The 19,033-nt window shown below is 48.1% G+C and overlaps 1 protein-coding gene across 1 annotated transcript in view; it reads left to right on the top strand.

The window, feature by feature from the left end:
- VAV3 (vav guanine nucleotide exchange factor 3) overlaps positions 1-19,033 on the top strand; it is a 164,795-nt gene that overhangs the window by 107,427 nt on the left and 38,335 nt on the right. Inside the window, exon 20 of the mRNA XM_081112007.1 lies at positions 18,789-18,925. Within this exon, the coding sequence (XP_080968133.1) occupies positions 18,789-18,925 (137 nt within the window). The remainder of the gene's footprint in view (positions 1-18,788; positions 18,926-19,033) is intronic.

Genomic DNA, 19,033 nt, shown 5'->3' with positions numbered 1-19,033 from the left:
ATTCCCAGTAGGGGGCATGCAGCAGGCGGCCAATTGATGTTTCTCTACATTGATGCTTCAATCTCTTTTCCCCTCCCTAACTCTCTCTGAAATAAAAAAAAAAATGGAGGTGTTTAATATATAATCTTTCTTGGGGAAGCCAGTTGCAAACAGGTAGAATAACGGCTTTGGTGTCCTACCTGTCACATTGCTCCCGGCGACCTGTCCCGGGAACGTGCCTTCCGATGTCCAGATACCAGCAGTTCTGTTGGTAGCTTCCTGTGACTTTAAATGGCCCCCAGGAGTCTCATGATCCCTTCAATTTAGGGCAAAACTTTCCTTCTTGAGCCTGAGAAGTCTCTTCTGGTCTGTTTAGAGCACATGGTTAGGATGAGATGGATGGAGAATGAACATATTCAGAGATTTCTCCGCCGCCGCCTGCTATTATATTGCTAATAGTATAGCTTTGAACTCCCAGAGGAAGCAACTTGCCATTTAAAACCTGTAATGCTATGCGCTGGGCATCCCATATCTTACAAGTTATGTAGCTTCCATTTTAAATTCAAGCAGCATCCAAGAACAGAATCTGGCCAATGGTTTTGAAAAAAAATGAAATGGCAACACCTTCTTGGAATCGGACTGTTCAAGGATGTTTTTTCCCTAGCAAAACAGGAAGAGATTGGGGAAAAGCATATGGACTCACATTGAGCATATGATGTATTTTCAACTTGAATTGGCACTTTACTCATATTTGTAGTGTGACCTAAAATTAATTCTGGTGGAGCAGCTAGATTTGAGAGAGAAAAAAGATCTCTATCTGGGACTAAATCAACATTTGGGGCATCTCATTAATCACTGCCTTATGTAACTGCTTTTCCCACCTAAAGAGAAGCTACTGGGATGAGAAAAGTTTATAATATTAATGCCAAGTGCAGATCTTGCCTCCAAAAAAGAGTTCATTAATCATCATCGAAGCACAAGAACAAACATACTTCGTGTCTCTTGCCAATTTTTATCAATAACATTTCTGAAAGGCAAAAAAACTCCCCTATTTTCCTATTTTTTCTCTTCATCTGAAAAGGTTTTAATTTGGCTGTTATTTGATTTGGGATAATGTTATGTAAATTTAACAAGCTCTGACAATGCCCATGCACGCTATTTTGCAGCAAAGTGTATCCGTTGAGATTAGGTGCCTGGATCAGAGGAAACTAGATACCTAGGTCAGGTACCTCCTGCCGGTGTGGGCACCACATACACCGATGTGCTTGGTACAGGGTGACTGGCCAGTGCCAGGCCTTGGCAGAAATGCCTGTCTTTCAGGTAGAAAGCAGAATGGGCTTCAAGTTTGAAAGCAGGGGTTTCATTCCAGGCTTCTGTGTAAATCTCTGGGCAAGTTCATAGCCTCAGTTCCCCCCCCCCCCCCCCCCCCATAAAATGGAGGTAGAAATGGTCGCCTTGCCTTTATCATAAGATTACCAATTATCATAAATGAACTAATGCTCTAATCAAGATAGAAAACCGGACCTCGTCATGACATACAAATTAGTGTAACGAGATAAAAATAAGCACCAAGCTGTGGACTCTTTATTATTTTCATAAATCTCAGCCTCTCAAAGTTGGAATTATGTGGCGGATTAGTTGTTTGGATGAAATTTTAGGTCAGCCATATCATTATTTCATCATCACCATTTAATGGCAATTTTACTGCATTATTTTGGTAACTGAGTCTACATCTTTTGTTTTTTTCCCCTGTTTCCTAATTTAAAAAATTATTTACAAATAAGAAAAATGAATGAATAACATGGCGCTTAGTCAGTAGATGAAAGTGATGGCAATCTAAAATAAAAAAAAGAGGAATAATACAAACCACATGTGAGAAAACAGATGCACCAACTGAAACGATCATAAATAGAAAAGAAATGGATGTGCAGGAGGAGGTGGCTCCTGTCTCCTTTGGCCTGTGATCTGGTGGCTGCCAGGCATCACAGGTAGGGATGAGTCCATGGTGGCATTTTCAGGCACTTCGGAAAACGTGTTGCTTTCTTATCCCGATGAGAAGACACCCCCTTTGTTGTTCATTTTTGTGGTCCCCGTTGTTAGAAGCACTGTCAAAGCCAAAAGAACAACAGAACAGTGGAAGATGCAGCTGTGAGGTTTTGGAAAATCACAGAAGCTAGGTGACCAGCAGCAGTAGTGGGGGGCTCTTTGTGTACCCCATAAATAAAGGATATTAGAAGTAAAACGCAAAGCAAAAAGAGATCGGCTTGGCCGGTGTGGCTCAGTGGTTGAGCAGATCAGCCTGTGAACTAGGAGGTCATGGTTTGATTCCCAGTCAGGGCACATACCTGGGTTTCGGGCTCCATCCCTAGTGTGGGGCGTGCAGGAGGCAGCCGATCGATGATTCTCTGTCATCATTGATGTTTCAGTCTCTCTCTCCCTCTACCTACCTCTCTGAAATCAATAAAAATCTATATTTAAAGAAGAAATCGTAAGGACACAGAGCCAGGCTTCGTTCATTTTTAGGTCAAATAGTCCGGAAAGAAGAGGTTGAGCCCAGTAGACTAGAAGGAGGGGTTTTGTAAGGTGAAGGAGAACTAAAGTGCAAGCGAGACTTTTTCTGTCTTCAAGTTTAAATGTCACTGAGCTAACTAGCCTTTCGCTGCCCCTGTGATCTTCTTGACCTTCTTATCAGCTCTTGACTTTCTCCCCTGGGGCTATTCTCTGTAGAGTCAGCACTGACGCCCTCAGAATCCCGGAGCCCCACCTCCTGATTGCAAAAGAGTAGGAGAGAGTTGGAATGAACATAAGACGATGAGTAGCTTGGGAACTCACTGTTCCAGGTGCTCCTGCAACAAGACACGGCTAGCTTCATGCGCAACCATCCCAACTGTAGGTTCACTGGAAAATAGGAAGCTAATAGGAAGCCTTGGAAACTCCTACTGAGCCCCCCGCATTCCTTTGAGAGCAGATTTTTCTAGAATGGTCACTTTTCCTCTTTCCGGGACCTTGCCCTAAGTCTCTCCTCTCACTGTAATAAGGGAAAAGTTAGTGGGTGGTTCCCTTACCTCTTATGCTATGCATTTCGCATGCATATGCCACAACTTCCAGTTCTTATAAAGGAGTTAAGACGTTCATTGGCATGTTGAAGCAGCCATGGGGTGACTACTAGGGGGATATTCATGATACTCACGGACAAGGATGAATCTTTTTTTTAATCCTCATGAGAAGACCTCTGAGGTAGATGTTATGCCCACTTCACAGATGAGATTGCTGCCCTGAGAGTTTAAGGCAGGAACCGAGTTCACATAAGTTATAAACACTGAATCTGAGCTTTTAACCACAGTTTCATAAAAAACTTAACAAACATTTAACAAGTGCCAGCATGAGGCCTTTAATCTGGGGGCCTTGGCTGCGGGGGGGGGGGGGGGGCACGCTCACTAAATGAGTGCACTTTATGCAGAGATTCCTGTTGGGACCAGGGTGACCTCTGATGTGGATGGAGCCAGAGGCTCAGGGGAGGAGGGAGTGAGCGGGTCGGCTCTAGGGAGATGCTTCTGGGCACTCATTCCAGAGGAAGGCATCTGACCTGCATGTCGGGCTCCTGGGCCATGGGCAGCTTTGTAATTGCACGAATGTCTGGATCCTGGAGGAGAGGGTGCCCCGGGAGATGACCAGACAGCTGGGAAGGGCTTTTCTGAAGGGCACCCCCCCATCTGCAAGGGGGGGTCGTAGGCAGGTCAGTGGCCCCTGGAGGACCTGCCTGCCGGCCCGGGTCACTGCAGGTCAGCAGGGAAGGAAGCTTTGACTTTAATAGGATTAGGTGATACAGTCATAGCCGGCCATCAGGAAGTGACCCACGGTAATGGGATCAGCGCTGCCCTGTTTATTCCTTGTACACACGGCCTTTCCCCTTAATGCCTTCATGAGGATTTGTGTAGGAAAGGGTTTGGCCATGGCTTCGGCATCTTAAATAGTTCATACACGTCGATGATGTTTTCCCGTCTCGTGCTTTACTGTTGGTCCCGTCTGTGTGCGTGTAGTCGCAGCAAACACCATCGCCAGCCAAGGGTCCGCAGCCTCATGACGGTAGTGCTCCTGTGATAACCCGTCTACACCATTTGGGTCAGAATCGCATGCAGTTCCCCAGGCAGATCTGCAGGCCTCGTTGGCTTGTCTTTCCTGCATTGTTGCCCCGGCGCAGGCCCGCACAGGGTGCGGGAGGGAAGACCACCCAAGGAATCCAGGCTTTAGGCTTTGCAGCTTCTGGTCACGGTGGCGGAGTGCTCACCTCCTCCCATCACCACACAAAGTCGCAGCTAAATCATGGAGCAGTCGAGCTGGAGGAGCATCTGAAGACCAGCTGAACGAACTCTTAGAACTAAGGATAGAAAGAAGCAGCCACACCGAGATTGGATTTAAATTCAAAGAAATGGGGTTTAGTGGTTGGCGTTGCCAGCTCAGTGCTGAGCTCTGCCCCTCCGAGGTGCAGCCCTGGGGAGCTTGTTCAGCTTGTCCTGCCTCCCTCTGTCCGCTCCCGGGTGGGGTTCCCTTGGTGTCCACCGTCCAGAATCGCCATGTGAGGCTTCACGGAGAGAATGCATTTGGAGAGCTTCGGCCCAGTGCCTGGCTCTGTGTATGCCCTTAAGAGACGCTCACTGTTGTCATCGCCACCATGTTCAGGATTGGGGCTCTGGGCGGGTGCGGGAGGCGAGCCGGAACCTGCAGAGGCAGGGCCCAGGCTCCAGACGCCCGAGGCCCACGGCGATGCCGTGGTCCGTGCATGCGTTCGGCTCCCACAGGTCTCGCTTGTAATGCTTCTATGAAAATTCATGGTGCGTGGATTCCAGAGCTCGGCTGCCGTGGACCTCCATCCAGGCTCCACTGTTGACCAGCGCTGTGACTTGGCACCGGGCACTGAGCCCCTCTGAGCCCTAACTTCCTCCCCTGGAAAATGAGGGTCTTAATAGATTCACTGGATAGGATGAAATGATCCTATCATGAGGCTTACATGAGTTAATATACAGGAAGCTCTCAGAACAGGGCCCGGCGCATGGTAAGCGCTAGGCAAGTTTTCGCTAGCGTTACTTATTTCTATTTTTTTTAAAAAAGAATTTTATTTACTGATCTCAGGGAGAGAGGGAAGGAGAGAGAGAAACATCAATGTGAGAGCACAACACTGAGCCGCTGCCTCTCGCACCCCCCCACAGGGATGGAGCGCACCCGGCATGAGCCCTGACCGGGAATTGCACCGTGACCTCCTGGTTCATAGGTCGACACTCAACCAGTGAGCCACACCAGCCAGGGCAAGCTAGTATTGCTTTGTAAAGTGAAATATTTTCAGTGACCCTGAGACAGTGGTAGAAGAGTGTCATCCATAGAGGTAATTACAGCATTGAAAAGGCCATAGATAAATGTTTAAAGATGCTGACAGCGAGCGGGCGGTTGGCTCAGCAGCCTCAGGGGAGAAGCCGGGCATGGCTGGGCTCAGTCCAGCGCCTCTGAAACCACTTACACAGCAGGAGGCAGCCGGTGAGGTTTCAGCCCAACAGTTTAGGAGTGAAGGCAAGCAAGCCATTTACATTTTTATTTTATACTTTGGAAATTAAGGGAATGGTTTGCTATTGAGGCTAGCAGTCCTATTTTTTATTATATGCTTGCTTTTCAGATGAGTGTATCTAAGCAATGAAAATGACTATCTGTAAATATTGGTGAGTCTACACCAGTTTTGTTAATTTTTTCCCAGACTTCAAGAACAATGAATAAAAGATTCTCAGCCCACAGCAACATAGAACACAGACATGTTTATAAAGTGATACCCTGGTACGTTTGGCAGGAATCTTCAAGTGAAAATCATTTGTCTCTCATGTCGGCTGCTCAGAGCTAAATCGAAACAATAGGAGATTCATTTAGGATCCGTAAGAGCGGAACCAGAGCATCATTATTTGCTCAGATTCTGGAAGGGAATTTGCTGGGACAAGAAGGCAAGGCCATCCACGTTCTCAGCTGAAGTAAAATACTAGCACACTCTTCATTTTGCACATTTTCATTTTTCTGAAACAATTTTTTGGAAACACTTTTTTGGGCAATTGCCTTGAATCATATTGCATGTAATTCGCTCACCTTCTGACTTTAATATGTTTGCTGAAAGAGTTTATACAGTCATGGTTTTGGTTTTGATATTTACTATTTTTTTTCAGTCTAAATTTAGAGTTCAAGAGTCTAGAGAAAGTTCAAGCTTAGGGAGGCCACAGAAGACCCAGAGGTATTTTCAAAGCCCTTCCAATGGAATATTATGCATGTTTATTTTATTAAGAGTGATATTTTTTTTCTGTCAGGAATACTTGAATTAGCACAATGTATTTCTTAACTTTTTTATCAAAGTTTTTTTTATAAACCAAATTTATACAATGATGTTCAACAATGTAAAATTTACTGTGTTAAAATTCCATGTGAGTACTCACACATGGAAAGTATATTTTAAGCTATTGAATAAACGTGGCATTGGTAATTACCACCTCCCCAGAGGTTTCCGAGTCCCCAGTAACCAGATGCACTACTGTAACACAGCTCAATGATAAATGCATTCATTGGTTTAATCAATAGTTTATACCAGCGATTCTCAACCGCAAGAATGTTTAAAACATGCGATACCTGACTAGTCAGGGCCACTGACCTCTTTTCCCTTAGATTGCCAAGTAAAAAAATGACAGCAGCCAACACAATAATAGCCATCCTGTGTGAATGAATCAAATCATACCTATTTTTTTGGTCAGATCGGCAAAAATGTATTTTTTTGGTGTGCCGCAGAATTTCAGCAATTTGTGTGCACCGTGAGTTGAAGAAGATTGAAAATCACTCGTTTATACAGTGGCTACCACAGATAACTTTAAAAGATGAACTCCCAGCACGTATAAAACATGATTAGGTTCATAGAGAACAAGAAGTGGGAACCCCAGGGAAGCTTCGGGGAGACCCAGCAGCCTTCGCAGCCTGGGCAGCTGTGTGCAGTCACTGCTGTACTTCCTGGGGGGAGTGGGGGTCTCGTTCTGGGGTGTTCCCTGCAGCTGATTGGCGTCTGCCCGGTTCTGAGCGCGCGCGTCTCACTGCCAGCATTTTAGCTGGTAGTTGGATGCGTTAGAAACTCTGAGCTTCCGTTCCTGGCCCATGGCTCACATGCCATTCTGTCCTTTCCTACCGCTAGGGGCGCAGGTAACCCTCCTGTTAGCCCTTCTCTCTACGGCGTGGGCCTATCTCAGCGCTTTCATCTGTTAGTAAATGTTCTTGCTAGAACCTCATCACAGAACCTGTCAGTCTGGTGGATGTGGGGCATAAGAAAGGTTAACACCAGTGGCCTTGAATAAAACCCGTTCAACTCTCGGTGCTTTGAGGAGATTAGGAAAGATGACTGTTGGGTCCCCACACCATGGATCATCGTGGAGCAGCCGCACCTGGGCTCTGGGCATGCTCAGTGATAGCTTGTGGCCCATGACTGCATCTCTCTCTGGTTCCGGCAGATACCTTTTTATCACCCTATCGAGGTTCTTTAAGGAAAAATCCAAATTGAAGAGAATAAAAATCGAGACGGTATTTTTCCATGCATGTTTTTTGAGTGACTCTAATGTCTCAGCCTTAACTATAACTTTTTAAAAAAAACAATTTTAAAATATACTTTAAACATGTTTTATTGATTTTCAGAGAGAGAGGGAAGGAGAGCGATAGAGGGATAGAAACATTGATGAGAGAGAAACATCATCGATCAGTTGCCTCCTGCACGCCCGCTACCTGGCATCGAGCCTGCAACCCAAGCGTGTGCCCTGATTGGGAATTGAACTGGTGACCTCTTGGTTCATAGGTCAACGCTCAACCACTGAGCCACACCGGCAGGGCAAAATATACTTCTAACTGGAGGAAGGGGGCTAGATGCATGTGGGAATATTCATTCGCTGACAGCCTCATTTTGTTGAGTGGACTCAGTGCTGAAAACTGCAGCTCATTTTTTTAAGAAAATGACACAATCACTTTAAATACAGGGCTCTGGTTTTAAAATTTCAGGGCTACGCCGTGGGGGCCGTTAGTCAGATTATGAATTTAAATTTCCTTTGCTTTCCGAGCTGTTTAATTCTTTGCTTATGGGCACATAATGACTTGAAAATCGAAACAATTATTGTTCATTTAGGAGGGAAAACACTTCTCCCAGCCTGTCTGGAGGGCGTCAGCTTTACTCTTCTTGGCAGAGACAGTGGGGAAGTTGGTTATTTCTGAGCCCCAGAGTGTGGCAGGTACAGACGAGAGCTGCAGTTGTCAGAGCCTGGAGGGGATTTGGCAGTTGGTACCTGTACATGGCAAATGGCCCTAATAGGCCACCAGATTTGTACAAGCAGAATTAGTCAAGAAGGACATTTTGAAAAGATGTTTATAAAATTATCTTTTTAATCTTTGTTCTCTGATGATGAATATTGATGCGGCCTTCCACGTACCCACCGGGCATTTATCGAGAGACTGTTGGGGACCCAGCACCCTGGGACCTGTGACGGTGGCATGATTCCTGGTCCGTGGCCTGTGAAGGTTGCATTTGAGGGGGCAGGAAACAAAATAACAACATCCGACTTATGTCCAGTGCAATCATTTCTGTGACAGTCATTCAAAGGGTCGTGGAGCACAGTGGAACAGGGGGAAGGTCACAGTGCCCTTAGCTGTGTGCCGTGCCAGGGGCGGGCACTCCACCAGCACCCCTCAGGGCCTGGCATGGAAGAGTGTCTTCCCAGAGGGAGGAGGCACAGCCTTTTCTTTTTTAAAATACATTTCTTTTTCATTGATTTCAGAGAGGGAGAGAGAAACATCAGTGAGGAGAGAGAATCATTGATCAGCTGCCTCCTGCAGCCTGCAGCCCGGGCATGTGCCCCAACCAGGAATGGAACTGTGACCTCCTGGTTGACACTCAACCACGGAGCCACGCCGGCAGGGCGAGGCAGCCTCTTCTTGCACAAATGTGCCACCTGCCTGCCAAGTGTGCCCAGAGGGGTGCTCATTCTAAGTCACATGCAGGTGTGGGTTGACGAGGGGCAACCCCAGTGGGCGGTGACGGGCGACCCACAACCGGAATGTCACGGTCGGCGACTGCCGCTGTGCTGTGCCTGTGTTTATGGTCAGGACAAGGCGTTTTTGGACTGAATTTTGCAGAGAAACGAGGGTATCATTGAAGGGTTTGAACAACAAGAACAAAAATACTTTCACTGAAAACTAGATAAAAGAAACAGATGGTAACTGTATAAAATTTAGATAAGCCGACAGTTTTTCTAATTTTGCACACCTTAACCAAACGCCTATTAACAGGGGGGCACGTGTCTTCACAGATTCGGTCTTCGGTGCTTCTCTCCCCATTTACGAACAGGAATGCGGGTTCTCGTGTGCACCACTGCTTTGTAACCTGCCTCCCCCTTCACACCGTATTTGAATATGATTCCGCATCGTTAAGCCGTCTTCTCTAACGTTATTTTTAAGTTTCAGCTCACTGTGCAGTTATAAGGCGGCACCCTCCATTTAATTCAACCAATTCCCTGTCGCTATGCATTTCGATTGTTTCCAATTTTTTTCATATCATAAGCGACTGGAATGAATGTTTGAAGGATCATCCTAATTATGTTGTGTAAATTAACTTTTCGTTGTTATTTAAAATTCCATAAATTTTTATAATTTTAATGAGAGCACGTTTTAAAGTCCCATTTTTTTATAGAAAAACAATCTCCCCCACATCATGACACAGACGGGAGTCATGTGGCCACGCTCGCTTCGTAACAGGGCTTTCTCCCATTGAGGTTCTCTCCCCTGCACCCGTGCGAGGTTCCTCTTGCCTCATGCTCCCATAGTTCTTGCAGCTTTGGCACCATCACAATCATGATGCTTTATAACAACTGCCTGTATATGATTTTCTTTTTCTGTGTTGTTGATCACTTCCATTCTAAGCACAAAGTAAACATTTGCAAGATTTAAAAAAATATTTTATTGATTTCAGAGAGGAAGGGAAGGGGAGAGAGAGAAGAAACATCAATGATGAAAGAGAATCATGGACCGGCTGCCTCCTGCACACCCCACACTGGAGATCGAGCCCACAACCCAGGCATGTGCCCTAATTGGGAATTGAACTGTGATCTCCTGGTTCACAGGTTGACACTCAACCACTGAGCCACGCCACCTGGGCCATTTGCAATTTTTTTTTTATTTTTATTTTTTATTGCTTAAAGTATTACAAAGGGTATTACATATGTGTCCATTTTATCCCCCCGCCCTAAACAGTCCCCCAGCCTCCCCTATCCCCCAGTGTCTTATGTCCATTGGTTATGCTTATATGCATGCATACATTTGCAATTTTTTTAAAAAAATTAATAAACACAGGGATACAAGGATGCCTTAGGAAAAGACGAAGGTACAGAAGCTAAAAGCCAAAGTACTAACAAACAAACGACCTCCCAGGGTGGCTTTGCAGCCCTCGTGGAGGATGTGTCTCATGGGGGGGGTGGCGCAGCCCTCGTGGAGGATGTGTCTCATGGGGGGGGGGTGGCGCAGCCCTCGTGGAGGATGTGTCTCATGGGGGGGGTGGCGCAGCCCTCGTGGAGGATGTGTCTCATGGGGGGGGTGGCGCAGCCCTCGTGGAGGATGTGTCTCATGGGGGGGGGGGTGGCGCAGCCCTCGTGGAGGATGTGTCTCATGGGGGGGGGGTGGCGCAGCCCTCGTGGAGGATGTGTCTCATGGGGGGCGGTGGCGCAGCCCTCGTGGAGGATGTGTCTCATGGGGGGGGCGGGTGTTGGTTTGGGGTCAGAGGGAAGCGTGAGGCCACGGGTCCCGTGTGTCTCTGTGTCTCTGTGAGGAGGGACCCGGCTGTCTAGGAGAATTGGCACACGAGTTCGTTTTTTTCCCTAGTTCCCTTGTTTCCAAGCCAAGGGAGCTACATCTTCCAAACGCCTTCCCACTCGTGATAATTAAGATGAAAATGACAGTTACGCAACTCAGCCCAGCAAAAAAGCCCTCTCCACGTGTGGCCCCTCGAGAGGGGAGTTCACTGTCAGTGCTGTTGTGCCAGGAGGAAGAGCCACGTGGTCGATGAGAGAAGGGCACCCAGGGGCAGGTCTCAGGACAAAAACGTCACGGAGAATTAAGTTCTTGTGTCTAAAACTTCTGGTTACCTGTGATTGCCGGAAAGGGAACAGAAGGAAATGTGAAATGCTGCTGGGGGTAGGGGTGGGTGTGGGGGTGTAGGTGGGGGTGGGGTTAGGGGTGGGGGTGGGGGTGGGGGGAACAAGATTCTTATTTTTCAGCCATGACCTGATAGATGTGGAATTTGCTCATACATGTCACCTTCGTACCCTATCGACCTAACCTTCGTTAGATGGTTTTGTTTCCTACGCTGAAGTCTTCCTTTAATTACTTGAGACACAGAAATGACCGTCTTCCCTGAGAAACGTGCGGTGGGAGAGGCTGAGGCTGGAGGTCAGGCCTGCATGTGGGGTGACGCTGACTCATGTCCCACTCTCTGGGGACCGTCGCTGAGGGCATCATTGAGGGACCACGCCAGGTGGCGAGAGGAGGGGACAAGGCAGCCGAGGGGGCCGGGGCGAGTTCTCGCTCAGTGGGGCTCCCGTTCACTGGCAGGCCAGTGCTTCACTGCCACTCACTGCGTTTCCGTCAGCGAATCCCGGCACAGTCCAGCGACGGAGATTGAAATGAAGTTCAAAGCGGCAGCCGCACGTTCCAGTGGAAACAAGTTGTCTTTGCCAGCTCACGTTCACCGCAAACTCTGCTAATTCTGCATTTCTCACGGCAGCCGTGATCAACGCAGGACACGCCTCTTTTCACGGTCATTGAAAACCCTTCAAAGTAGTATTTCCTTAGACAGGGAACCTGTAGGTACAATGAACCATCCATTTGTAGCACCTGAGCCTCCTCACTTCACTGGCACTGACCTTTGCACCTGCAGTGACCTCTGCCCGTGGCTGCATTTCAGCCACCCCTTGGGCCAGTGATGGCGAACCTTTTGAGCTCGGCGTGTCAGCATTTTGAAAAACCCTAACTTAACTCTGGTGCCGTGTCACATATAGAAATTTTTTGATCTTCGCAACCATAGTAAAACAAAGACATATTTTTGATATTTATTTTATATATTTAAATGCCATTTACAAGGAAAAATCAACCAAAAAAAATGAGTTCGCGTGTCACCTCTGACATGCGTGTCATAGGTTCGCCATCGCTGCCTTGGGCCTTGTCATCTCCGGGAGAGGCTCCATTTCTACCACTTCGCATCCGAAGATCTGGTTCCCACCGGCCTTGGAGACCCTCTGCGGGTCACCCGCTCCCTCCTGTGTCCACTGACTTGTTGCATCAGCTTAGTTCTGTGGCCCATCGTGGGAGTCACTGTTGTCTGTGTGTGAACCCACCTGCCGGGGCTCAGCTGGCTGACCTGCAGAACCTGCTAGAGAAGGTCGCTCAAGCACACGGCTCTGTGCCTCTGACTGTGGGGAGGTGATGCCTACTCCCTCTGCAGAACCTGCTGGAGAAGGTGGCTCAAGCACACAGCTCTGTGCCTCTGACGGTGGGGAGGTTGATGTCTCCTCCCTCTGCCTGGCTGATGCCCACTGGACTCTTGAGTCTGTTTCCCATGAAGTCTTCTGAGCGCCCTGGTTTAGGTGCTAATGCTGAGCGCTTTCCTAGCGACCTGTCTGGCACTGTCCCAGCGACGTCACCCTGGGCCTTTATAATAATTCCGTGTGTGTGTGTGTGTGTGTGTGTGTCCATTTTTCGGGACAGCCGCTACTGTTCACTGGAGAAGGGGCTTATGATTTATTTGTTTGATGGACGAGTCCCTAGAGAAATCTTAGAATCGAGGAGAAATGTGCTACTTGAGCTGCTCAGGTGGACACCCGGTGTGTGCAGCTGTGTTCACCGGGGCCGCGGGATGCGTGATGAAACGCGATGACTGAACAACAGAAGTGACTGCCACAGCTTAGGTGTCCTAGCGGTTAAGTCAAAGCAGTTTTAAGAACAAATGTCATAATTGTTAAATCCTTGAAGATGATGGGAAAAATGTTAATTTGGTTTTATCACCTACATTTGTGTTAAAATGAACACTCAACTCTCATAGTCAAACTTCCCCTTGAAAATGAAATCACTAGCCATTGCCAGGGTTTTATCACATGGTGAGCCCTGTGCTTGGGGTTGTTAAAGCGAAGATGCATGATTAGACAGTTCTGCTCTAAAGAAAGAGAACATTTATGTTGTGATGTTGCATAATGGCTAAAAAATACCTTTTCTATAAAGAGATAAAAAAAATTCACAAAAAATAAAAAAAGAATTTTGCTGCCACAAATTATTGCCTGCAGTGTCGAAGGGCAGAGTGAGATATCCTTACTGTCATTGAACCCCGAGAGGGAAACCTGCAGCCGGGCTTTCAGAAGAGGAGTAGCTCCCAGGCAGGCGGGAGCAAGGACCGCAGCCAGAGTTCACTGGATTTATTGAACAGGGAAACACTAATTGACGCTGCTCCCCTCAGCCACGGACCAGGTACAGATTTATGTGAAGGTGCTTTACCCGAGAGTGATGCCTGCTTTTTGTCACGCTTCGACTTACTCAGACCTTTCTGCTGGGGTCTCGTTAGTATTAGGCACTCAACACATGTAAAGAATTGTTTTGGCACCTGTTAGATTAAACCATAGGACATTGTCCTTGTACTTTAAAAACAGTCAACAGCAGCCCTGCCGGGGTGGCTCCGTCGGTTGAGGGTCATCCCGTGCACTGGAAGGTTGCCGGTTCGAATCCGGTTTGAATCCGGTCAGGGCACATGCCCAGGTTTTGGGCTCCCAGTTGGGGGTGCCTGCAGGAGGTAGCCGATCCGTGTTTCTGTCTCACATCTATGTTTCTCTCTCTGTCCCCCTCTCCCTTCCTCTCTCTCTAAAATCAATATATATATGACCACAGTCAGCAGCAGTGAGCTTCTCTGACCCAGGGCTGTACGCCTCACAGTGCAATGTCGGGTGGGCCCTGGCGTGGCAAGAGAGGTGGGGTTCCTCGTCCTGGAGGATTTTGTTTTTATTAATGAGCAAGAAACACGTCAGTGAGGTGATCAGACTCTGTCCAAGAACCCAGGGCCGGGCTTTCAGGGCCAGCGTTGTTCCTGGTGTGTGAGTTAGTGAGAAGTCGGCGCTCTGGGTTTAGAATTCAGTGCCGTGTTAGTTGATGATGCGTGGCCCGCAGGTGTTTTTGTGATCCGTGACTGCATGTGACCCGTGGTGTCACATGTTTTGAGAAGTGAGGCAGAACCAAGGTCAGGCCCGGGGTGCCTTTTCCATGCATCGTCCTGGTTTTGCCAGTGTAACTACCTTCTGGATGTTTTGTGACTTCTCGGCACAATTTCTTATTAACATTTATATTTTTCTTCGTAGTCAGCAGTTTACATGTCAATAATCATTACTTTTATATTTTTTATTACACTGTGGGATGTAGGCTCCATTTCACTTTATTATTTTTCAGATAATTAGAAGCAACAGTATGTCTAACCATTTAAATAGCGTTTGACGCTCAATTTGAACATGTTGAAACCATAGCATAATTTTTATATTTAAGGTTATGAAAGAAGTTTCTGTAGGAATGAAAGATAGGAAGTGGAAAGTTTGGGGAGAGAATAAGGCTAAACTTAAGGAAGAACAGAAAAATAAAAAGACCAGGAAGAGTGGGAACATTTTTTGAATTGGTAAGAGATGGAGAAAAAAAATTAAGATTTTTTTGAAGAGCAAAAGACAATTACTATTCCTAAAGTCGATATTCTGCATGCATTTCAAATATTTTAAATTGAGAAATTATAGAGGACAACAGCTTAATAGGCTAATACCCTATTATTATTATTATTATTATTATTATTATTTTAGCATTCCCAGTTAATGGATAGGAAGGAGGAGGTATACATACTCCCAGTGTGATAACCCCGGGCCTGTGTAGAGATATTTGAAACAAAATCTCTGAACTTGCTTTCGGAGTCTGAAGGGTCTGTTGGTACTTACAAAGCGCTCATTCCCACTGGAAGGTCTGGGGCCTGGGTCTTCCCAGCTCCCTCGGGAAAGGGTCGGATTCCGCTGAGCATTAAGAGCTGAGCCATCAGGCGTGGCCTTCCCATAACCTTCCCTTTGTTTTCCTACTCAACCCAGGATTCTGCTCTCACTGGGTGACCGCTGGGTGCTGGGAAGAGCACCTTTCATTATTTAGTTTTCGCTTGTAGCTGGCAATAAACAACTGGGCCGAATTGTTTCACACGGAAAAGAAATGTTTGACTAAATTACCGAAGAGCCTTCTTTGATAGAGTCGCCGTTCCACCCCGATGCGTCCACCGGCTTTCGTGGCCAGAACAGTATCATCTCAAAACCGTGCGCACCTCCGTGTGGCTCCTCTCCCCGGTTACAGTGTAAGAGGGGCTGTTCCTGAGTGGGACACGGTCTTCCGCTCCTGTGTAATCTTAGGTGGGCTTGTTGGTTGTGGGTCCGCAGTGGAGGGGATGGAAAGGAGATACGCAGCTGGCCTCCTCCTGTGAAGCAGGGCTGGAGTTTAGTAATAATGATTCACTCGCTTGAGTTCAAATGGATAAATTCATACACTCACTCTGCCCACATCAAATCCGTAAGATTGTAACTGACCGGTCCTATCTGACTTTACTTTTTATTTCAGAAAAACCTTAAGGCGGAAAACGAATCAAAGTAAACAGCAGGGGCGGGACTCAGCCTCACCGTTGCCCGTGGGACCCTGTGAGGCTGGGTCCTCGGGGCTGGACAGTGTATGCAGTCGGCGGCTTGGCAGTTCTCCCACATCAGTCGGGTCAGCGCCATTTGTAAAGAGGAGGCAGCTCTTCGCCGTCCCCTGGGTCCTGTTTGGAAGTTTATTCTGGGAGAATGTTCCGGGGAATGGTGACGAGGGTGTTTGTCTTACATGCGTTTTTACAGAGACACCTTGGTCCTGGGGCTCTGACCCAGGCCTGGCTCCCTGGCTTCTCAGAAAACCAGCTCGTCAACCTGATGGGCCAAGTGCGTGGCCTCCCGAAGCTTCGGACAGGGGTCCCCATAGCGACTCCCCTCTCCCCCGCACAGACCAATGAGCCGGCCGCACAGGGAGCCTTTGGGGTGCTGCCACTGCCGGAGGCTCTCAGCTGCTGCGGGTGCATCGGGAGGGGAGGTCCAGGGAAGAGAGAGTGGAGAGCGAGGCGGTGAGGGGACAGAGCAGACTGTCTGCAAAAGCATCAGCTACTCTCGTGCTGGCACTTGGGGTATTTTTTTCGCCGGCTCGGCCATGGAGTGTATGGAATCAGCGTGTTCTTGCCTCATTTAAAGGCTGTTCAGGATGAGTGTGGATTAGTAAGAGAGCCATTCTTAAGGGCTTTTGAGAAATATATTAGCAATGGTGCACATTACAAATAATTTTATTTCCCGCAAAATTTCAGTTACATGGAGCCTATTGGTAGTTATAGGTAGACGCACAAATAAATACAAACCGTGTGAGAGCAAGCCCAAACTAATGGTGACGTGGCGGCTGTCCAATAAAACCTGGGCACTTTTATTCCCGAAAGCTACATTGGTTATGAAAGTAGTGAATGTTTAACACGCACATTTATGCAGTGCTGATATATAGAAATGGAAAGGCGAGGAGGCCAGGGGGAAGCAAACAGCCCTATGAGTTACAAGCTGAAGGACATAACAGACTGTCGTGGCTGCCCCCCCAGCTCAGGGCGTTTAAGCGACGCCAGAGAAGTCAGAACGACGAAGGACAGTGAGCGACTGTGAGCTTGGAGCAAGATGAGATGGAGAGTTCCGGGGGCTAGAAAATAGATGGCTTTGGAGGCTGTGGCCAGGAATTCAGAGTCCATTCTAAGCGCAGTAGAAAGGGTTTTAAATAGAACACTATTATAGAATTTATATATTTTTAATATATTTTTTTAATTTTTCAATTACAGTTGGCATATAATAGGAGTTTCTGGCGCACGCCATGGGGACTAGGCACCTGTATAACTTGCGAAGAATTGGGATCGCATGTTAAGGGACCAGGGCCACCTAGCAGAGTGTAAAGGAAGCTCTCGCTCTAGGCGTTTGCAGTGCGCAGGTCGGGTCACACTCCACGGAGAAGAGCTGTTGGCTGTTGTTTTTGGGAAAGGCAGAGTCTGCTGTTTGTGTCAGGGGCGCCACCTCGCAACATCTGGCGGGGCAGCGTGCCAAGAAGGACGTGGGATTTCAGCCACCCCCCCCCCCCCGCCCCCGGTCCAGGGGCACCTGAGGCCTCGGGCGGGTGTGGCAATGCGAACGTGTCCCAGCAGCTCGGCCGCTGAACTGGGCTGAAGGGCGCCTGCTCTGCCCTCTGTCTCTCACTGATCGGATGGATAAGAAGGACTTGGCGAAAACCTGCTTTCCCCCTTCAGGCTGGTTGTTGGGAGGGAGTTTTGAAGACATTGTTAAATGTTTGCTGGGACTTTTCGTGGGGATATGGGGTCTTTTCTAGGTAACTTGGCCATTGGCAACTCAGTGCCAGTCATCTTCCTTTCTGTAGTCGGTGCAGCCTTTTCTGCTAGTGGCCCAGCATTAGAATAGAAAGTTTTTTGTTTTTGTTTTTTTAATATATTTTATTGATTTTTTACAGAGAGGAAGGGAGAGAGATAGAGAGTTAGAAACATCGATGAGAGAGAAACATCGATCAGCTGCCTCCTGCACATCTCCCACTGGGGATATGCGCGCAACCCAGGTACATGCCCTTGACCGGAATCGAACCTAGGACCCTTCAGTCCGCAGGCCGACGCTCTATCCACTGAGCCAAACTGGTTTCGGCAGAATAGAAAGTTTTGAAGTGTTGCCCGGCCGGCATGGCTCAGTGGTTGAGCGTCAACCTAGGAACCAAGAGGTCATTGGTTCGATTCCCGGTCAGGGCACTTGCCCGGGGTTGTGGGCTCCATCCCCAGTGTGGGGCATGCAGCAGGCAGCCGGTCAATGATTCCCTCACATCATTGATGTTTCTATCTCTCTCTCCCTCTCCCTTCCTCTCTGAAATCAATAAAAATCTATTAAAAAAAAGTTTTGGAGTGTCGTTAGCAATGGCTTAAGTCCACGGAGATCCCACAGCCTGTGGGATGGATCCTGTGTGGGGGGCAACGGTTTCACCTCCAACTGAAAGGTGGCTGTGCGGTGACATTGTTGGTGCAGTTAGGTCCCTGTGCGGTTGAAGCTCAGCAGTGAACTGCTGCACGAAGACCTTCATCGCACAGTCAGGAAACAGAGGACAGGAGGCAGCTGGATTCCTAGTCTTTGTGGACGCCATTGGCTTCGACACATCCCCGGTCCTGGCTCTGTTTTGCAAGCCTCCATTTGAGCCTGGAGAATTTCTCCACATACATGTCGCAAGTCTGGCTCCGGCACATCCATCACCGCTTTGCTTTTGAATTACAAAGTTAACCTTAAGACGCGAGCCTTACGCGGGGCACCGCGCTGCCTGCAGACGGGGAGCCGCCTGCGGTGAGATCAGGGAGTGCGGGGAGGAAGGTAATAGCAGGAAGGATCGAGTGGATGAAAAAATGGTTCTTTTCCATTAAGCGGGACCTGATGTGTTTTTCATGAAGCAGGCATCAGCTGAAAGAGAAATATTTTCTCAACCACAGATAGGCTGATGGCGAGGGCGAGGGGCAGTGTGGCGGGGCCAGGAAACCTTTCTCATGTTGGCAATGACCCTGTGTTTTGTTAGCACCCTTGGACTTCACGTGCTGTTCTCTTCTCCATCTTCAACGCTGTGCTGCTTCTTTGCAGGTTTGCCAAAGATGCAGGTCATCAAGAACTACGCCGGGACGCCACCCCCCGCTCCCCAGGCGGGGCCCCCGCTCCACATCCAGGCCGGGGACACGGTGGAACTTCTGCGGGGCGACGCGCACAGCCTGTTCTGGCAGGTACGATCTGAAGGCCGCCGGGTGGACGTGAGGAGTGGCCGGTCGCCGCTTTAAGCACAAAACTCGCATCTTTAGAAACTGCATGTTTCAGCTTCAGAAATGTTACAC

The sequence above is a fragment of the Myotis nattereri genome (assembly GCF_964212035.1).
Source record: "Myotis nattereri genome assembly, chromosome: 18".
NCBI classification, from domain to species: Eukaryota; Metazoa; Chordata; class Mammalia; order Chiroptera; family Vespertilionidae; genus Myotis; species Myotis nattereri.
The sequence above is the reverse complement of the archived record's forward strand: the minus strand, read 5'-3'. Positions and strand labels throughout refer to the sequence as shown.